The 20,309-nt window shown below is 44.7% G+C and overlaps 1 protein-coding gene across 13 annotated transcripts in view; it reads right to left on the reverse strand.

Annotated features, from left to right (window-relative positions):
• Acin1 (apoptotic chromatin condensation inducer 1) overlaps window positions 1-20,309 on the reverse strand; it is a 50,544-nt gene that overhangs the window by 2,649 nt on the left and 27,586 nt on the right. For 3 of the 13 annotated variants that reach the window (XM_070025053.1, XM_070025089.1, XM_070025100.1), the window contains 10 exons: window positions 9,545-9,683; window positions 6,125-6,167; window positions 4,326-4,459; window positions 4,076-4,228; window positions 3,482-3,623; window positions 3,003-3,148; window positions 1,683-1,790; window positions 1,449-1,556; window positions 894-1,218; window positions 710-810 (listed from right to left, as the gene is read on the reverse strand). In XM_070025053.1, the coding sequence (XP_069881154.1) occupies window positions 710-810; window positions 894-1,218; window positions 1,449-1,556; window positions 1,683-1,790; window positions 3,003-3,148; window positions 3,482-3,623; window positions 4,076-4,228; window positions 4,326-4,459; window positions 6,125-6,167; window positions 9,545-9,683 (1,399 nt within the window). Of the gene's footprint in view, window positions 1-709; window positions 811-893; window positions 1,219-1,448; window positions 1,557-1,682; window positions 1,791-3,002; window positions 3,149-3,481; window positions 3,624-4,075; window positions 4,229-4,325; window positions 4,460-6,124; window positions 6,168-7,359; window positions 8,310-9,544; window positions 9,684-11,059; window positions 11,122-11,370; window positions 11,522-20,309 lie in introns of those variants that run through there. The other 10 variants (XM_070025129.1, XM_070025139.1, XM_070025120.1 and 7 more) reach the window with 10 other exon arrangements.

Below are 20,309 nucleotides of genomic sequence, written 5' to 3' on the forward strand. Positions count from 1 at the left end.
AAAAAAAAAAAAAAAAGCTGAGATCTGAGTATTAGAATTTGAAACCATCCCGGGTAGGAAGGTTTGGTGATTTTTTTTGGTCAGTCATGGGGCCTGAATTTGGCCTGGGCGCTGTCTCTGAGCTCTTTTTGCTCTACCACTTTGAGCCACAAAGCCACTTCTGTCTGGCTTTTTGAGTAGTTAATTGGAGACTAAGAGTCTCTCAGGGACTTTCCTGCCCAGGCTGGCTTCAAACTGAGATCCTCACATCTCAGCATCTTAAGTAGCTAGGATTACAGGCATGAGCCACTGTTGCCTGACCTGGTAAGACTCTCATCTCCAATTAGCCACAAAAAGTCTCAAGTGGAGCTGGGCTTAAATGGCAGAGTACTAGCCTTGAACTCAGGGCCTGGGCGCTCCTCCTGGGCTCTTTTGCTCAAGGCTAGTACTCTTACCACTTTCAGCCAGTGTCACTTCTGGTTTTCTGGTGGTTAATTGGAGATAATAGTCTCATGAACTTTCCTGTCCATGCTGTCTTTGAAGCACAATCCTCAAATCTCAGCTTCCACCAGTGCCTGGCCAACTCTGCTTCTTGATGCTTAGTTTCTTTCCTTATTATCTGAAGCTAACATCTGGACCACCTCAGTCTCAATAACCGCCCACCCCCATCTTCCCCACTCTCCTGACAGCCTTGCTTTACCACTGAGCAGGCCCAAAGGAGAGTACATACCTGGCTGTCAGTCAATGGGAGCCAATAGATGCAAGGAGCTGCCTTAGTCTTACGGAAAAGGTCATCCAGTAACTTAGCAGGTGGCTCTTCCTGGGTTTTCTCTGAGGTGAGAAAGTGAATCAGATTCCATGCACCACCCTCTGACTCATCCCATTTGGGTCTCTGTGCCCCCATAGCTAACTACCTTTTTTCTCACTCTTCTTTTCTTTAGATTTTGCACGTTCCTTGCGGCGGCGGTCACGGGACCGTGATCTGGACCGAGGCCCTTCTCGAACTTTGTCCCGATCCCATTCACGCTCTGATCGAGTTCGCTCTCGCCGCTCCATTTCCCGTTCCCGCTCTGCCCACTGTTCTCGCACAGCTCGCTCTTGCTCCCGCTGCTCTGCCCGCGGATGGGGTGGTGGCTGGACTGGGGGTGGTGGTGGTGGGTGCAGGGGTCGTGGCATACCCTGTTCCTCAGCCTTTGTTTCAGAGGGACGGTCCACCAAGAGGCCCCGGTGATAATCCAGCTGCAGGCAGAGGGGACAAGGACAGTGTCAGGTAGGAGATGATGACATTCCCACTGAAGGAACCTAGGTACCAGATGCACAGATGCTTTAAGGCACCACAATTCCAATGAAAGGAACCAAAAGGGAAGAAAAGATGCAAGAACAGAACTTGGATGACTACAGATTTGGCTAAGATATCAGGTGGAATATACAGAATATGGCTTCCTTGTCTCTTCCCTCCGGTTTCTTACCTCATCTTGCTCAGCATAGTCAGCACAAAGGAATTTGGGATTGGACTGGGGCCATTTGACCCCATGTAGAGCTGTGCGGGTGGCAACGGCTTCCTCTACAGTTGAATACTAAGTGGAAGGAGAAGGCAGAGAGGTATAGTGTATCTTCAGCCCTCTAACACCCTTAAATCTGCCCCCACTGATCATAAAAGGAAATATGTGCCACAACCTATAGAATCAGTTTCATCCTCTTACCGTTACAAAGCAATGAGATTTGATCTTGTCAATCCAGAAGGCCTCTTCCACCAAGGTTCCTGTACGTCCTAACAACTCCTTCAGTTGGCCTAAAGTGAAGGGACGAACCTGCCAATGAAAATGGACTTTCAAGATCTTGAAGAAGGTAAGGACAGTCACAAATCCAGCCTTTTTAAGATTTTGTTACAGATGTAGCTAGTTTGCCTGAGGTCATAGAGATTAGGACATTATGTGTATAATCTTTTTTTTTTTTTTTTTTGGGAGTCCAGTCGTGGGGCCTGAACTCTGGGCCTGGGCACTCTCCCTCAGCTCTTCAGCTCAAGGCTAGCACTCTACCACTGAGCCACCTTCCCAGACCCTGTATATAATTTTTAAAACACCATGCAAGCAGGGCACAAATGGCTCATGCCACTTGCTACTCAGGAGGCTGAGATCTGGGGGCAGATCTGGGCAGGAAGAGCCATGAAACTCTTATCTTCAATAAACTACCAGAAAACCTGAATTGGCGCTGTGGCTCAAGTGGTAGAGCGCTAGCCTTGAGCTGAAGAGCACAGGGACAGCGCCCAGGCCCAGAGTTCAGGGCCCATGATCCACACACACACACACACACTAAAAACCCCAAACCAAAAAACACCATGCAAGTAGTCTCCCTGCCTTCCCCCGCCATTTTCAAAATGAGAAAATAAGCTAAGCAATTCACTCAAAATCAGCAAGTGAGAAAATGGTAGATCTAGGAGTTGAGCTTCAGAAGCATGACTTATGTGTGCGTGCATGCTTGCACATTCGCTAGTACCAATGCTTGAATGCTAAGCCTGAATGTTGTCCTTAGCTTTTTTGCTTGGGCTGAAGAGCCACAGCTCTTCCAGCTTTTCTTGTGGTTATCTGGATATAGGGAAGTCCCTTGGATTTTTCTGTCCAGGCTGGCTTCGAATTGAAATCCTGATACCAGCATCCCTGAGTAAGGATTATAGGCATGAGTCACTGGCACCCAGCCTAAATCTCAATTGTTTAAAAATAGATAAATAAATAAAAATTAAAAAAAAAATCAAAACTAAACTGGATCTGGGGCTTGAACTCAAGGCTTGGGCACTGTCCCTGAGTTTTTAGTGCTCTACCTCTTGAGCCACAGCTCCATTTCTGGCCTTTTGTTGTTAACTGAAGGTAAGTCTCATGGACTTTCCTGCCCTGGCTGGCTTTGAACATGTTCCTCAGATTACAGCCTCCTGTGAAGCTAGGATTATAGACATGAGACACCAGCAGCTGGCCAAAGCTCAATTCTATACGTTTAAGAAGTCTGGAATCTGAGAAGCAATGACTTACCAAATTGGAGATATGGACAATATTACTGATCTTGCCCCTGGGCGGGGAGGGCACCTGGGCAGTTCGGACTGGGTCATCGATTGTAATGGAAACTCCAGACTTCTGCTGGCTAATGGACCGCCGAGTTAAGGTATCTCCTAAAGTGACTACCAAAGAAAGCACATGACCAGTTTTCAGTAAAGCAATAGGATTCTCCTATAAATTCTCTACCAAGCAGCCACTCTTTATGAAGTCTGAGTATCCATAAAGGGCAAACTACAATGCTTGTCTATACTCAATTATGGAGAAGCAGAGATTACAGATTCAACTCTAGCTTCAGTAGCTTAGTACTGAGGAGGAGGAGGAAGAGATAATGTATAAAGTTAAGAAAAAAAAGAAAAAGAAAAAGAAACTGAAATACAAGGTAGAAAGCACAAAGCAAAAGAAGTCCAAATGGAGTGCTCTGGGAATTCTTGGAGCTGTGCTGACATTTCACCTACCTTTTTTCACTTCATGTTCTACAGGTGGGGGCAAAGCCATCTCTACCGACACCTGGGGAGGTACAGGAGGTTCTGCTTCAGGCTCCTTCTCTTCTTCCTCTTCTTCCCTTTGTCCATTCTCCTGGCCCTCTGCAGGTACTACCTATAGATCGATCAGGTAACAGAGGGTCTGTCAAATACCACTCTAGCATATTCTCTCCAGCCCCTTGTTCACCTCCACCATATTCCACACATCATCAGTGTCCTAATTTGTTGTAAGGAAAACAAGGGAGGAGTCAACTATTTTTTTTTTAACTTTTTTTTTTTGATGAAACAGTAAATACTAGGTTTTGTGAGCCTGTTCAAACTTCTGATTTCTAGTACTCCATCTCCTAAGTGGCCACACAGAAGAGAGCAAACAGATGTAGCTGTATTACAATAAAACTTTATTGACAACACGCAACAGGTGGATTTGGTACTATGATCCAGGAAGTACCAATTAACCCAACCCTCTGTACTAGTTCTCTTCTGGAATTTTACCTTACTTAGCTCCTCAGCTGCCTACTTTGTGCCCAATGCCTCCTCTCCCCTGGTGCTGGGGTACAGAAGCTTTACCTGAGTGACCGTCCGGCATATTTTCAGTCCCTTGTCATGGGTCCCATCGTCGCCATTACGCTCCGTTTCATCCTCAGAGATGCGAGAGTCATCAGCATGAAGATCCACAACAGCCTCCTGCCCCGCCAGGGGTTTGATGTCGGGGATGAGGCTCTGGGACACAGATACCCCCCACCCCGTTACACTGGGCCCATGTCTACTCCCACCTCAACATGTCTTACCCTCCCTTTCCTGGCTCCTTCCACCTCACCTTGAGTGATTCAGTGGTGATACTGATGGAGGGTTTCTTCTGGGTAGTGGCTGTGCTGGCTCCCCAACGTCGCTTTCGACCAGGCTGGCCCCCCTCTGTGTCACTGTTTCCAGCTGGTACTCCCTTGGTAGCTGCTGTCCCCAAGACATAGGATTCAACAATTAGATGGTCTCAGACCCTGTACTGGTTCATACCACACCCACAGGTCATCTTTGGGAGCGGTTTCAATAAAATATAACTTAGGGAAATAGTATTTGGGGGCAGGGAAACCATAGCCTTAGAGTGAACAACAAAGGGATGGAGTGGCTTTCTGACAGATGGAAACTATGTCTCTAAAGGCAAAAAAGGGAGGGGTAACCAGTCTGATGAGCAGTTTACATTTAAGTGGTAGGTAGAAATAGCTGAAGTAGGGGGCAAAGTCTAAGAAACCTGGGACTGCAGACAAAACAAGATGACTATGTGATATCATAAACATCTATCATGCTTTTACAATCTAGAATTCCTGACAGGGAAAATGTTCGAGGTACATTCCTTTTCATTTTCTTAGATATCTTCTTAGAATTATAAACTGTTGGGCATGATGGTGCTCACCTGTATCTCAGCTACTTGAGAGACGGAGGCAGAGGACCTCCAGTTCAAGGTCAGCCTACCTCAAAATCAAAAGAGACTGGGGCATGACTAAAATGGCAGAATATTTACCTAACAACATGTCCAAAGTCCTGGGTTTAATTCCCATTATTGCCAAGAAGATACCCCACAAGTTGGTAAACAAATCAAAAATTGGTTAAAAAAAATACATGAGCTGGGTGCTGGTGGTTCACGCCTATAATCCTAGCTACTCAGGAGGCTGAGATCTGAGAATTGTGGTTCAAAGCCAGCCCTGGCAGGAACGTCCACAAGACTCTTATTTCCAATAAACTACTCAGAAAACGAGAAGTGACATTGTGGCTCAAGTGGTAGAATGCTAGTTGAGCTGGAGCTGAGGGCCAGTGCCCAAACGCAGAGTTCAAGCCCCATGACTGACCAAAAAAAAAAAAAAAAATTCCTCTACAAACCAAGCATGGTAGCACACTAATTAATTGTAACTACTTGAAAGAAGAGGCAGGAACATCACCTGGGTAAGGCCCATAAGGGCTACACAGTGAAACAACTGTCTTAAAAGTAACGTGCACGTGTGTGTGTGTTCATGTGTGCTAATACTGGGACTTGAGCTCAGTTTGCCACTCATGTTTAGTGCTCTATCATTTGAACCACACCTTGACTTCTAGCTTCTTGCTGGCTACCTGGAGATAAGAATCTCGAGACTGGGCTGGGAAGGTGGCTCAGTGGTAAAGCGCTTGCCTTGCATGCCAGAGGCCCTGGGTTCAATTCCTCAGCACCACATAAGCAAAAAGAAAAAAGCCAGAAGTGGTGCTGTGGCTCAAGTGGAAGAGCGCTAGCCTTGAGCTGAAGAGCTGAGGGACAGTGCCCAGGCCCAGAGTTCAGGCTCCACAACCGGACCCAAAAAAAAGAAAAAAAAAAAAAAAAAGAATCTCGAGACTTGGCTGCATGAACCTCGATTCTCAGAGCCTAGCCTCCAGGGTGGCTAGTGTATCAGTTTTCAGTCACCAGAGCCCAGCAAGTTTTTAAATTTAAAAATGGAACCATACATATGCTGGGAAGGTGAGTACTTGCTAGGTAGAGGGGGTTAAAAGGAAGACTCAAGAAGAGCCAAGGAGAAAATGGGACTTCATTTTTCTATGAGTACTGACTTTTTATGGCATCCCTAACCTTTACTGGGGATTCAGGGCTAGACTTACAGACAACGGAGATCTTCCTCTTGAATGATTTGGGCAGCAAACTCTGTATAGAGAAGATAAGGGGGAGAGGGGAAGAGAAAGAGAGACACCCCACAGAGAGGGGGGGGAGGAGGTTAAATGGGGCAGTCTTCAAAGAGGCTCTAAGACACACAGAAAGACAGAGAAAGAAACACAGAGACCAAAACAGAAGCGGCAAACGGCCAAAACGAAGCAGAATCAATGCAAGTTAGAGGAATAAAATAAAACCAAACATCATAGCAGGGAAAAGTCATTTACTCCATATTACATCTGTGTATTAGCTTAACCAGAAATAAGCTGGAAGAGGAAGGGGCCTTCCAGTCCTTTGAGGATGTTGATCATGCCTTCTTCTGCTTCTAGAGATGAAGACACAGTCTGACAGGCTGTACCCAGAACTGAGTTATCTAGTTCTCCTAAGTCCTTGCTAATCCAAGGAAAACAGGAGGAAATAAGAAAAATCACCTCTGGGATGGCAACTTCACCAAGATAACCCCTCTTCTCAACACCTAGCCCAACAGCCACTGACAATACAATGGCTTTGGGATGCCTGGACAACCCCAGCCCTAATTTTTAGGGCTGTATCACTCATTAGAGATGAGGTTCTTGAGTAAGTGCTAACAAGGAGAATTTTAAAGTGTCTTTGGGAAGGGAAGGTTTTATGAAGGTTGTGTCCAAGAGCTTATTTCTTCTTCAACCAGGGCTCAAGCCTTAGGGGCTCTGCCAAGGATCAGAAGTCAGCTATGGGCAAGTCTCCCGCCCCCTCAACACTCAGTGTAAAGACTACGGACAGATCAAAACAGAAGGAAGACAGAAAAGGGAACAGAACATTTTTTAGATTTAGGTGCTTATTTCTGGAAAAACTAAGACCATTCTACCACCCTTCTAAAGGACAGAGCAGAACCCTCTTAATGAAATCTCTTTTCCCATCCACCCCCAGCCCCGTTTGTGTCGTCTAACCAAGTCTCCTTGGTCTCTGTTAAGGGCCAGCCTGACCCCTAGCTGGGCCACTCTTGATGGGTAAGTTAGTGAGGAAAAAAAAAAAGGAAAAAAAAGAAAAAAAAAGAAGATCAATTAAAATAGGAGAAACATGAACCAAATAAATAAATCCAACAAAGAAATCAGAAACAAAAGATAAAGGAAAAAAATAAATATTTAAATAAAAGAAGAAGAAAATAAAGAAGAAAATAAACTAGGAATATGACAAATGTTCCAGGTACCATCTCACACCTGGGATCTTCAGTTCAGCCAATCGCACCTCACTGTGTACTGTATCTAGTCAACCGCCGGTCCAATCAGAATGAGCCCTCCCTGCTAGGCGCTGTGCAATTGGTGGGGGGTTGGGTTGGCAAAAAAGGTGGGCGCACGGCGTGGTAGTCGGCACGGCACTGCCAGAGTCCTCCCAGGGGCGCAGGGGGGGCGGGAGGGAAACGTGTGGGGGGACGCTGCCCAGTTTCCATGATGTCAAGACAGTTCACTGGCGGTGGCCAGGCTCAGCGAGGGATAGAGGGGGGATAAGGGGCAGAAACATCAGTCCTGGCCCTGTAGGGGCATCATCTTGCAGTCCCTGATGAGATGGCCTGAGAGTAGCAGGAAGGGTTCTTGCCTTTTATCATGAAGAGGCAGGCAAGACCCTGTGTCCACCAGTGGCAAGCTGCAGCAATAACACCACCCAATATTTGGAATCCAGGTGATGACTCCAGAGTCCCTTTTTCCTCTGCCTGTAACTGGGGTGGGGGGTCCTCTCACCAAGTGGGATCATGGAGCCTCTGATGAAGGTAGCCTGGGGATAGTAGGTGAATATCCCCAGGACCTGGCACACATTCGGCAGCAAGGTCAGAAAACGTTTCTTCTGAGCTGTGGGTGGCATCTCCTCAGGGACTCCAGCTGAGACAGTGGTTCCAGTCAGGTGGATGAAGGAGCCCCTGCCTCCAGGGATGGAGGAGAAGTTGGAGCAACCAACATGCTGCCCTTCACCATGGACAACAGGGACCAAAGGAAAGTCCATCTGATGAGCAAGTGGTGATACATGGGTTGGGCTGTCATCAGCATTACATCCCTGGGGCACAGACCCTAGACTCCTCTGGAGGGCTCCTAGTCGTCACAGCTTAAGCCGAGGGCCCCATCAGTATTTTACAGCATGGCACTGTGATCACAAACATTGACTCTTTAGGTTTCTTGATCCCTAGATGGGGATCTCAACAGTCTGTAGCAAACAAGGCAACTCACAGTCCTCAATAGGGTAAGGGCATATGGACAGGCGCCCCAGCACTGGCATGAGCTCTTCTTGGGGTGTCCCAAGTAGGGAGATGATGCAAGTCCACCCCTTTCCAAATGCTTTTGTTTTCTCAATACAAGTCTCTCCAGAACAGTGCTCTTCTTGGCCTCCTGATGTAAGCAAGACAGGGAGGCAAAGGGGGCCCATCACATGAGCCCATATACATGCCCCCCTCTGGCCAAGACAACTGGATAGCAGACTTGGCTCTGATTGGGCAGCTCAGTAGCAGCAAGTGGGTCCAGAGGAAGAGGCGGCATCAGCGATTGGCCAGTTGGGCAGGGTTATATTTTACGGGCGGATTACCGTACATGAGGTACTTGGACAAAGTTTTACGGGGAAGAAGGACCTTGTAATAAATAATATTCTGCACATCAAATCACTTTCACCGGCCCCCACCCCCACAACACACACCAGAGAAAGGCTACACACACAACATTCCCCTCCCACCCTGTTTTTCTACTCCCAACCCATCTAATTCTATTACTTAGAGAGGTAGGAAGATTTCGCTGGCTCTGGTGTGGGGAGCCCCTGAATTGGGTACAGGACACAAGATAATACATATGCAAAAAAAAAAAAGAAAAGAAAAAGGCAAAGTAGAAGGTCACAGACATAGAAAAGGGGCCCTTTGGACTTGCCAGTTTGCTGTGGTCTAACAAGTTACTTCTTTTGTCATGAGACCACTGGGGGGCAGATGAGGAACAAAAATTCCTCAGCATGGTTGAGCTAGCTAGTAAGAACCACCAAAGCCCACTAGATGGCGTTGAGCTCTAATGGCTTTTAAAAAGGAGGGAAAGCTCAAGGAGTTATCACAGGAGAAGCTTCCAAAGATAGCAGGAAAGCTGACCCATTAACAGACTTTTCAGTTAGCCACAAACTTTTAGGGATCTGGACTGCACTATTTGTCCTTTCCTGCACTACAGGAAAAGAAACGTCCAAGAGCCCCGTGCCCATCACCAGGGGTCTCCCTTGCTAAACCAGCGAATTCTCCCTTGGTCCTATCCTGATCCAGGGCCCTGCCTCATCCCCTAAGTTATCCCACTGTGTAAGAGGGGACCACCAGAATGGTCTACTCTTCCCCCTAGGTCCACTTCTGTCCACCCACCCCAGCAGGTGGTGTGGCTATTTACCTCTTTCTTCTCATCTTCAGCACTGCTCTCTGGGCGGTCATCATTGCTGACTTGGTCTGCAATAGGCACAGGAGGCTCTGGAACCTCATTTTCAGGTCTATTTTCACTTGTGTCCATGGTCACTTCCTCCTTCTCCTCACTGTCAGGATGGGAAGAGGTTGGAAGGGAAGGGCAGGAAAGAAGCAGGGGAAGAGAGAGTAAGATATTAGCTTTTGGGCCATGAAACACCCATGCCTCATCACTTGGGTGGGGTGGGGATAGATGCTTTTCAGATTAGCCTACAAACAATGCTGCCACAGGAAAAGTGGGAAACCATTTTCCTTAGGGGGGAAAAAAGCACGGATTACAGCAATCCTATCCACCCACCACCCAGATGGGATAAAGCTATTAAGTGTGGGGCTAGGATTCCATCTGTTCTTAGGCAGTATCTCATCAGAGTACTCTTACAGGAAGGAAATAAGAAATAAACGCTCTTTTCTGAAAAGTTCCTCAAAATTGGCTGATATGCTTAAAACCCTGGGTCTTCTCATTCCCTGGCCACGAGCACCTAGACCTTGCATGACAAACTAAGGGAAGCATGATTCATTAAAAAAGTGAGGACAAAAATGGCTGTGGCAAGTAAGTGGACCTTGTTTGTGCCTCATCAACAGCTTAATAAGAGCTTGCTGACCCACGGGATCTGGAGATACCAGTAACAGAAAAAATGGGGAATGGGTGAGGATTCCAAGAGGAGTGGGGCTGGTAAGAGCTCAAACTTCAACTTCAACTAGGTTCCTCTTCTCTAAAAGGAAAGTCTAAAACTGCAGAAGAGCACCTACAGACAAACAGTTTCCACTCCCTCATTCCAACGTCCATGAGACAGCAGGCCTCCCAGTCAGGACACCCCCCAACACCAAACCCACCCTCCATTCTTACACTGTTTAGTACCCATTTCAGGCAAAGAACCCCAGAGATTCACTTCAGATAAACTATCTTCCCACCTTCATTTTCTGGCTTGATTCCTAACTTCTAACCTCACTCCTAGCACAAATACTAACCAAAAATATCAAATCAAGATGATCAGGGACCCAATGTCAAGAAAAAGGAAAGAAACCAAAGCTTCCCCAGGGTGATAACCACCACCAGAAAATTCAGCATTCCCAACAGGCTGTCTGACACTCAGAGGTCAGACCAGCCTCCCCAGCTAGGGCAGTCAGGAAGAGATGCACGGGTTGAGGGGGGAGGGGAAAGTCGGGACTGTGCCCCCAGCTAACAGGCCCCCACAGAAACAAGCGATTCAACAGCTTCAATCCGGGAGAAAAAAAGGCTTATCAAAAACAAAAACAAAATCTCAAGGCATATTCCCCAAACAGAGAGGGCAAGTGGGGCCAATTAGAAATCGGCAGGAAGGACAAAGGGGGAAAGCAGAATGACTGAAAACAAACTAAAATGAAAGACAGAATGAAAGCCATGAGGAAGATAAGGAAGATGAGGTGAGCTAGAGAGGTAGGGAAAGGGGAAATGTGAAGCTCTCACCCTTCTTTGCTTTCTGATAACATGATTTTTTTTCTCCCCCTGGAAGTGCTGTTTATCCCTTTCTGGAATGGAAGAAATAACAAAAACCAAACAAAAAAATCCTAAAAAATTTCAAAAAACAAAACCAAAATAAAATAAACCACCTTCCTGGACCCAAGATCCCACCACCTCCTCCCAGCCACCCGATCCAGAGAGAAAATCAAGATGTAGCAACCCGGGATCCAAAAAAATGGTAATGGAAGGGGAGGTGGTGGTGGAGCGGGGAGGCTAAAATAGATCTGGCTTTTAAGAGATAAGCGTTAAGTCCTCACGGCAAACCCCGAGTTCGGCTGGATTGGTCTCTCTGGAGGAGGAGGAGGAAGAGGGCCAGGCTGCTGGTAGTAGCTGGCTCTATTGTACTGGCGGAGCGGCAGCAATCAGCCGGAGACATGCAGGGGAGCCATCTTGCCACTTACCCAGCAGCCCGTGTGTGCGGTTGGGGGAGGGCCCTGCTGCAGCAGGGGAGGGGAAATAAAAGAAGGAGGGAGCTGAGTGAGCAAGGTTCTTATCCTCCGGCAGGCCACTGGGAGTCGGCTGCTGGCTCAAGAGGCTTGGCCTTTTTCCTTCTTTTCTCAGATTACAAGAGCTACCTGGGCCTATCTCCACAAGGCCCCAGGGGCTTCCTCCCCATCTACCCAGAGGGCAAGGGAGCAGGGCTGGGTGGAGAGGACAAAAAAAGTTATAGCTGCAGCACTGGACCAAGACTCCAGGAGGAAGGGAAACAGTGGAATTAGGAGTGAAAATGATTAAAAGAAGAAAGAAAGCTAAAGTTGAAAAATGATTAAATACAAAGTCACCAACCCACCTACAGAATGGCTATTTTTTTTTTTAAATTTGCCCACCACCCTCTAGGCAGAATATTGAAACCGGATATGCTCAAGGTGGGGAGGTGGAAGAGAGCTGGTTACTGTCCAATCACTGTGGATAACCACGTGCTGAAACTACCACACTACTCCAACCAGTTGCTTTCTCAGGAATAGAGGTGGGAAGTGGAGAACTGAGAGAGTTCCTTTTGAAGTATTAGTAAGAGAGGTTGGATTACTGAAGCAATTGTTAACTTTGTTTTGTAGATTTAATAAGATGATTTCTGCCCCAGGGTACCTTGCAGGGTGAAAGGAAAATGATTACCAGGGCTCAGAGACTAAGTACATAGAAGGAGCTTGAAGGTCACTTCTTGGAGAGTTCAAGGTGAGAGCTTAGAAGCAGGTAAGATGCTAGAGGTTAAGAACAATTACTTGGGGCAAGGGGTACATCAATTGGGCAGAGGGACTGGAACTAAGCAAAAAAAAATTTAATTATGGGGGCTGGGAAGGTGGCTCAGTGGTAGAGAGCTTGCCTTGCATGCCTGAGGCCCTGGGTTCGATTCCTCAGCACCACATAAGCAAAAAGAAAAAAGCCAGAAGTGGCGCTGTGGCTCAAGTGGTAGAGTGTTAGCCTTGAGCTGAAGAGCTCAGGGACAGCGCCCAGGCCCAAGGTTCAGGCCCCACGACTGGACCAAAAAAAAAAAAAAATTAATTATGGGCATCTTCATAGGACCAAATGTGAAGTGGGAAATTTAAAAATGTACAGACTCTGGGCCTGTGGCTCATGCTTATAATCCTGGCTACCCAGGAGGCAGAGATCTGAGGATCAAGGATCCAAGCCAGCCTTGGGGGAACACTCCCATATCCAATTAAAGGGGGTACAGAGATGGAGCTGTGGTTCAAGTGGTAGAGTGCTAGCCTTGAGCAAAAAAGCTCAGTTATAAAATCCTGAGTTGAAGGCCCAGGACTGGTGCACGTGCGCGCACATACACGCACACATGCATCACCAGTAATACTCAAAATGATTATTTGCTGACTTCAACAGTGCTCTTTTTATATTCTAATGGCAAGCAGAAGGTTAATGCAAGACAAACTTCGGTGATCTTAAGTCAGAAAGGTTAGTTATGTCACTTTTTAACTCTAGAGCTTTTTGTCAGGAATGAAATTCTCTCTGCTGCTTAAAATCCTCAACTCACATGCCAAATGCATGGTACCTTGGCCATATTTATGTGCTATATAAAAAAATTCCCTCATATAGTGGTCTTTACTTGCTCAGAATGAGTGCTGGTGGCTCACATCTATAACCCTAGCCACTTCAAGAGGCTGAGATCTGAGATCAGAGCCAATTCAGGAAGACATTTATACCCAATTAACTAGCAAAAAGCTGGGAAGTGAAGGTATAGATCTAGAGGCATGGTTCAAATGGTAGAGAGACAGCTGTGAATGAAGAAGCCAAACAAGAGCTGAAGGCCATCAGTTCATGCCTCAATACTGGCACACAAAAAAAAAAGAAAAAAGAAAAAAGAAAAATAAAAAAAGGACTGGGAATGTGGCTTTACCACATGAAGCCCTGGGTTCGATTTCTCAGTACCACATAAACAGAAAAAGCTGGATGTGGCTTTGTGGCTCAAGTGGTAGAGTGCTAGTGGTAGAGTGCTAAAAAGAAGCTCAGGGACAGTGTCCAGGCCCTGAGTTCAAGCCTCAGGACTGGCAGAAAAAAAAAAAGAGGAAGAAGAAGGGAGAAGGAAGAAGAAGAAGAGAACTCAGGACCTAGATGGGCTAAGATCCAGCTTAATCTTAGTCCTGGTCTCCAAGGTTTTTTTTATAGGCTAAGTTCCTGGTCCTCTCTGTATATCTGTAATGAAGGGATAATAACAAATATTGAGTTCATAAAATAGTATAGTAAATTACAGTATGGCTTGGCTGACACTTTCAAGTAAAGGGAAGGATATGGTAACATATACAGCTGACACCAGTGGTTCATGCCTGTAATCCTAGATCCTGAGGAAGCAAGTATGTGCAGGAAAGTCCATGAGACTCTTATCTTCAGTTAGCCATCAAAAAGCCAGAAGTGGAACTGTGGCTCAAATAGTAGAATGCCAACCTTGAGTGAAAAAGCTAAGGATGAGCTGGGCGCTGGGCGCTCACGCCTGTAACCCTAGCTACTCAGGAGGCTGAGATCTGAGGATCGCAGTTCAAAGCCAGCTCGGGCAGGAAAGTCCATGAGACTCTTATCTCCAATATAAACCAAGAGAAAACTGGAAGTGGCACTGTAGCTCAAGTGGTAGAGTGCTAGCCTTGAGCTGAAGAGCTCAGGGACAGTGCCCAGAACCAGAGTTCAAGCTCCATGACCACCACCACCAACAACAACAACAAAAATTAAGCGACAGTGCCCAGGCCCTGAGTTCAATGCCAATCCCCTTAGTAGGACATTGCCTCATGTGATAACACTTCTGAAGTAGTTTTTTTGTTTTGTATTCAGGTTTAAACTAGGCAGGTGCTTTCTCATTTGAGCAATGTCATCAGCTCTGTAGTTTTCTTTTTGACTTAAAGAGCAAATTGCTTTCTCTGATGCCCAATTACTTAGTGCCTGGCATGACAAAATTTTTGGCAATGGTCATATCACTCTGTATAATAACCACTAGTTTACTTGCCCCCGCCCCCGGAGTTCCTCAAAGTTAGGAACAGCATCCCTGGCCCTTAACCCAGAGGAAACAAAAAGAAATGCTCTGTAATTTCAGAATTAGGGAGTCATGATGGGTACAAAGTGGATACTTATTAAATGCTTGCTGACCTAAAAGTTTTCTTGAAAACATTTTAAAATAGAATTCCCCACAAAATATTACCCCACAGAAAACATTACCTTTGAACACTATCAAATAGGCCAGGTGCTGGTGGTTTGGCCATTAATCCTACCTACTCTGGAGACTGAGATCTGAGGATTGTGGTTCAAAGATGATCCAGGTAGGAAAGTCCATGAGAATCTTATCTCCTATTAACCACCAGAAAACCAGAAGTAGCTCTGTGGTTCAAAGTGGTAGAGTACTAGCTTAGAGCAGAAAAAGCTCTGGGACAGCACCCATGTCCTGAGTTCAAGTCCCACAACCAAAAAACCAAAATAACAACAAAACACCCTGAAATAAAAGTTTCCTACCCATCCATTGTCCTAAAATACTTTCAGCTGCTAAAATGCCTCTTACTGGCATTCTGACTTACATGGAGGAAGATTTTTCTGTTATTAGAAATTTTACCTCCCTTTTTTCAAAAATATGGATTTTTACCATTTTTTCCTTTGGCTTTTTAAAGACATAAGTTTGTGCCTTCTACTTTCTTACTATGACAGTTTTTGTGGAACCCAAGAATTTCCAAGACTTTTCTTTTCTAAATAAATAATCTTTGAAATTGTCACATCCTTTTAAGACTACATAGTTCCCTCTCTTCTCTCCCTTATTTAGGTTCTTGCACAAATGTTCCTGATTATCTTCAGTCTGAAACTATATGGGACCCAGAGTGGGGATAGCTATCCACAATTAAATAGCACAAAAAATGTGTGTAGCTCAGAACAAAGGATAGAACTGCCTGAATATTATATCACATTGTAGTACATATATTAAGCAGGTGCCGGTGACTCACATCTGTAATCCTAGCTGATCTGAGGATCACAGTTCAAAGCCAGCCTGGGCAGGAAAGGCTGTGAAATTCTTATCTCCAATTAACCACCAGAAAACTGGAAGTGGCACTGTGGCTCAAAGTGGTAGAGTGTAGCCTTGAGCTCAGGGACAGCTCCCAGGCCCCTGTATTCAAGCCCCACAAGGGACAAAACAAAACAAAATAGTAACTATGTGAATATGAATAAGATTCAGAGAAAATTAATGAAAAAATCATATAGGCATATGTTTGTCTTCTAATTATTAAAGAAAAAGTCATGTGAAACTAAGAACCTATTATGAAAATTTAGTAAGATTACTGTGGGAGAGGGAGAGCTAGCCTTGAGCTGAAGAGCTGAGGGACAGCGCCCAGGCCCAGAGGTTCAAGCCCCATGACCAACAAAAAAAAATTTAAAAAATAAAAAATAAATAAATTTAAAAAAAATATATATATATATACTTTTCCCCCCTTCCCTCCCTCCTCCCCCATGTTCTTTTTGAAACGAGGTCTTGTATTTTATTCAGGCTGTTCTAGAACATGTTATGTAGTCCAGGCTTGCTTTGACCAAAATCTTCCAGCCTTGGTCTGCAGAGTGCTGAGATCACAGCCATGCCCCATCATGCCCAGGTTCTCTGTTCTTTAATGTAAAGAAAGTACTATTATTTTTGCTGTATGAGGACATTTTTGTTATATCCATAGCAGGCAGAAGACTAAATTCTGGAATAAGGCTTAACAGAAATAGGACTGAGGGCTCACATACCCCTGGAAAAATGAAAAGACACACCTTACCTCATAAATTTAGAATTCCTCAGGCACAATCACAGTCAGAAGATGTTTAACCAAGTACAGCAAAAAAAAAAAAAGTCAAGCAATGTCTTAAATAAGTGGTGAGAGGTTCTTTAGGTAAAGTCTAACTGTCCCCCACCCACACACATACTTTATTAGTTTTTAGTCATGTGCCTTATTGAGACAGAAATCCAAGGTTAAACCCAAAAAGGTCTTTTCCAGTGAGTATTGTTGATCCCATTAAAAAAAATTTCCCAGGGCTCTGGAAGACTGCCAGATTGAACACTAGCTAGCCCTCTGGAGAGGCAAAAGACTAGAGAAGTGTTATGAACCAGATGAACTGTAGGTAAGCTTCTCAAAGAGTTTACAAAATCCAATGCCAGAGTAGTTCATGGGTTTAGGCTTTGGGACATATTTTTGTTAGGTTGTTGGAACATACTGCAAGGCAGAAGGAAAATGGGATGAGGGATATGTGTCAACTATGCCTGAGTGCACACTGCATTTCTAGCCTACAGGCTGCTCAAACGCATTTTGCCTAGACAACAATGGACAATCTCAGTAGTTGCCTAAGGTACTACTTACCTATTGCTTTGTCAGAACCAATGTGACTAGGTTATCTCAGTCATAAAATGAAAGTCAAAACCACATTCACCTGGAGAGAAAAAACTCTTAAGCTTCATTTGCCCTAGACCTAAATGGAAAAGACTAGAAATAAAAGGCACTTAAAAAAAATGGAAGAGCTGGGTGCTGGTGGCTCATGCCTGTAACCCTAGCTACTCAGGATGCTGAGATCTGAAGATCACAGTTCAAAGCCCAGGCAGGAAAGTCTGTGAGACTCTTATCTCCAAATAACCACCAGAAAGCTGGACGTGGCTCTACGGGTCAAGTGGTGGATACTAGACTTGAGCTGAAGAACTCAAGGACAGCGCCCAGGCCCAGAGTTCAAGCCCTACAACCAACAAAAATAAACAAACAAATAAATGAAACAGTATAGAAAGCCTTTCTGTTGCTCAGAGAATTTTATACTCAAGAGAATTTTAAAGCTTTCAAATAGCTTTTCAGATTACTTGCTTCTCGTGAAGTGTAAGAAGCAGCTCTTCAGGCCCAATTAGTTACAGGTTGCTAATATCTACTTTGAAACTGCCAGTGTACAAAGGTCATGCTGTACCTTCGTGGAACAGGGGATGGGTAACAGTTATTATGTCTGTTTGAATATGCATATGAAAGGGACGGTTGTCACCCATTTCCTTATTGATGATTTCCTTATGGTTCCAGCTGTAGCTGGAAATTCTGAATACTTTGCAGAATCTGCCAAGTTTTACATTTAATGGTCCTAGAAGCAAAACCCCTTTCCAAAAGTTAATGTATCTTAAAATGCAAAAATAAAAACTGAAAAAAAAAAAGGTGAACTTTTGGTTTCAAACCAAAAATGTAACAGCCAAAAGATGGCAGCAGAGGCAAGATTATGAGAAGATAGCACAAACAATAGAAACAATTTTCCCAAGGTATAAGCTATGTTAAAGAGTTCAAAGCTATCATTAAAATGATAAGAAAGAGTTAATAAACCATGTCACCTGCCCACCACCCTCCAAAATTCAGAGTTAAAAGACTGGCCAGGCACAGGTGGCTCATGCCTATAATCCTAGCTACTCAGGAGGCTCAGATTTGAGGATCACAGTGGTAACGCAGCCAGGGCAGAAAAGTCTGTGAGATTCTTATCTCCAATAAGGTACTCAGAAAAAGCTAGAAGTGCACTGTAGCTAAAGTGGTAGAACACTAATTAGCCGTCCTGAGTTCAAGCCCTAGAATCAGAAAGAGAGAGAGAGAGAGAGAGAGAGAGAGAGAGAGAGAGAGAGAGAGAGAGAGAGAGAGAGAGAGAGAGAGAGAGACTGAAGCTCTCAGTAGAATGTAAGTATCAGGTTATTACATACAGAGAAACATGTAGTATTAATGTTAAAACATGACAAGTATAGAACAACTTTTCTGCCTACATAGGGCATTCTACAAAGCAGTTCAGAATCCTTAATGTTTAAACTTCATTTTTAAAAAAAGTTTAATTTCCATGAAACTTTGAAGCCAAGAATTTTGGTTCAATTACCACTTTTCTCTTTTTCCTTCCTTCCTTTTATTTTTTTTTTGGGGGGGGGGGTTTGGCTTTAATATCCGAGAGCTGACCTCAAACACTTGATTTCCTGTGTCAGCCTTTCCTTCCTGAGATTAAGACATATACTGCCACACCTGGCTTCGTTCAACTGCTTCTTAATTCATAATAGTAATTTCAGAATAATGAATGGCACATCAGTTACAAATTTAACTTGATATAAGAACATTTCTTGCTGGGTACCAGTGGCTCATGCCTATAATCCTAGCTACTCAAAAGGCTGAGATCTAAGGATCATTGTTGAAGCCAGCCTGGGCAGAAAAACCCATAAGACTCTTATCTCCAATAAACTACCCAAAAAAGCTGGAAGTGGAACTGTGGCTCACATACTAGGGTGCTATCCTTGAGCCAAAGAAGCTCAGGGATAGCTTCAGGACTAGAAAAAAAAATCCTTAGGATTTAAGGATTAAAAGCATCTATTAACACACACCCCCTCCCCCTGCCCTGCTCTCTGCCAGTCCTGGGGCTTGAACTCAGGGCCTGGGCCCTGTCTCGAGGCTCTTTGTCCTCAAGGCTAGTGTTCTACCACTTGAGCTATATCACCACTCACAGACTTTTCTGTTTATGTGGTACTAAGGAATCAAACCGAGGGCTTCATGCATGCTAGGCAAGCACTCTACCACCAAGCCACATTCCCAGCCTTCTATTAACTTTTAAGATCAAAGGATCTTAGGCACTCAAATAAAAACTTGCTAAGATATTCATATTTGCTGTACTTTGTGCTTAAAGGATAGACTGTGATTAATGACAGACTATGTAATCAAGGAAAATAAATAAAAATAAAAAAACAGTACCCACCTGTGCTACTCTCTTTACACCTTCAATATTCTCTATTAAACTGTGCCAAGTGTGGCAGCACTTGCCTGTAATCCTAGCACTGGGGAGGCTGAAGCAGGAGGATTAAAGTTTGAGGCCAGTCTGGAGTACATAGTGAGATCCTGCTTTAAGAAAGCCAAAGTCACTGGGTACTGGTGGCTGACACCTGTAATCTTAGCTATTCAGAGGAAACTGAGATCTAAGAATCACTTTTGAAGCCAGCTTATCTCCAATAAACTACCAAAAAGCTGGAAGTGGAGCTGTGGCTAGTAGAGCACTATCCTTAAGCAAAAAAAATGCTCAGCAACAGTACCTAGGCCCTGAGTTCAAGCCCCAGAATTGGCATTTAAAAACAAAAACAAAAACAAAACCAACCCACTAGGCACTGGTGGCTCATGCCTGTAATCCTGGCTACTCAAGAGGCTAAGATCTGAGGATCGCAGTTCAAAGCCAGCCTGGGCAGCAAAGTTCATGAGGCTCTTATCTCCAATCAACCACCAGAAAACTGGAAGCTTTGGACACTGTGGCTCAAGTGCTATAATGCTAGCCTTAAGCGGAAGAGCTTGGGGACAGCGCCCAGTCTCAGAGTTCAAGACCCACAACCGATCAAAAAAAAAAAAAAAACAAAACAATAAAAAAAATATATAAAATAAAAAATAAAGAGTATGGTTCACTGGTAAGGAGGGCCTGCCTAGCAAGTGTGAGGGCTCGAGTTCAAAACCTAGCACCACAGAGAAAACCAGAGACAAAAGACAGGTATAACCAGTGACTATGAATGAAAGACTGAGTTAGATTTCTTAATTCCCTTACACTGTCTTGAGCAGAAAAGCAGAAGCCTTGTTTGCTTGTTCCTTAAAGGAGCTGAGTATTTTGGCCAGATGATCCCAAATGTTTTTGGCAGTAATAGCATGCTTGTTAGGCAAGCATTCTACCACTTGAGACACTTTTCTAGCTCCTTCTGATCAGAGCTTTTCAGACTACCTTAAGGATTTCTGGA

The sequence above is a fragment of the Dipodomys merriami genome, unplaced genomic scaffold (assembly GCF_024711535.1).
Source record: "Dipodomys merriami isolate MVZ:Mamm:240054 unplaced genomic scaffold, mDipMer1.0.p SCAF_1, whole genome shotgun sequence".
Taxonomy (NCBI): domain Eukaryota; kingdom Metazoa; phylum Chordata; class Mammalia; order Rodentia; family Heteromyidae; genus Dipodomys; species Dipodomys merriami.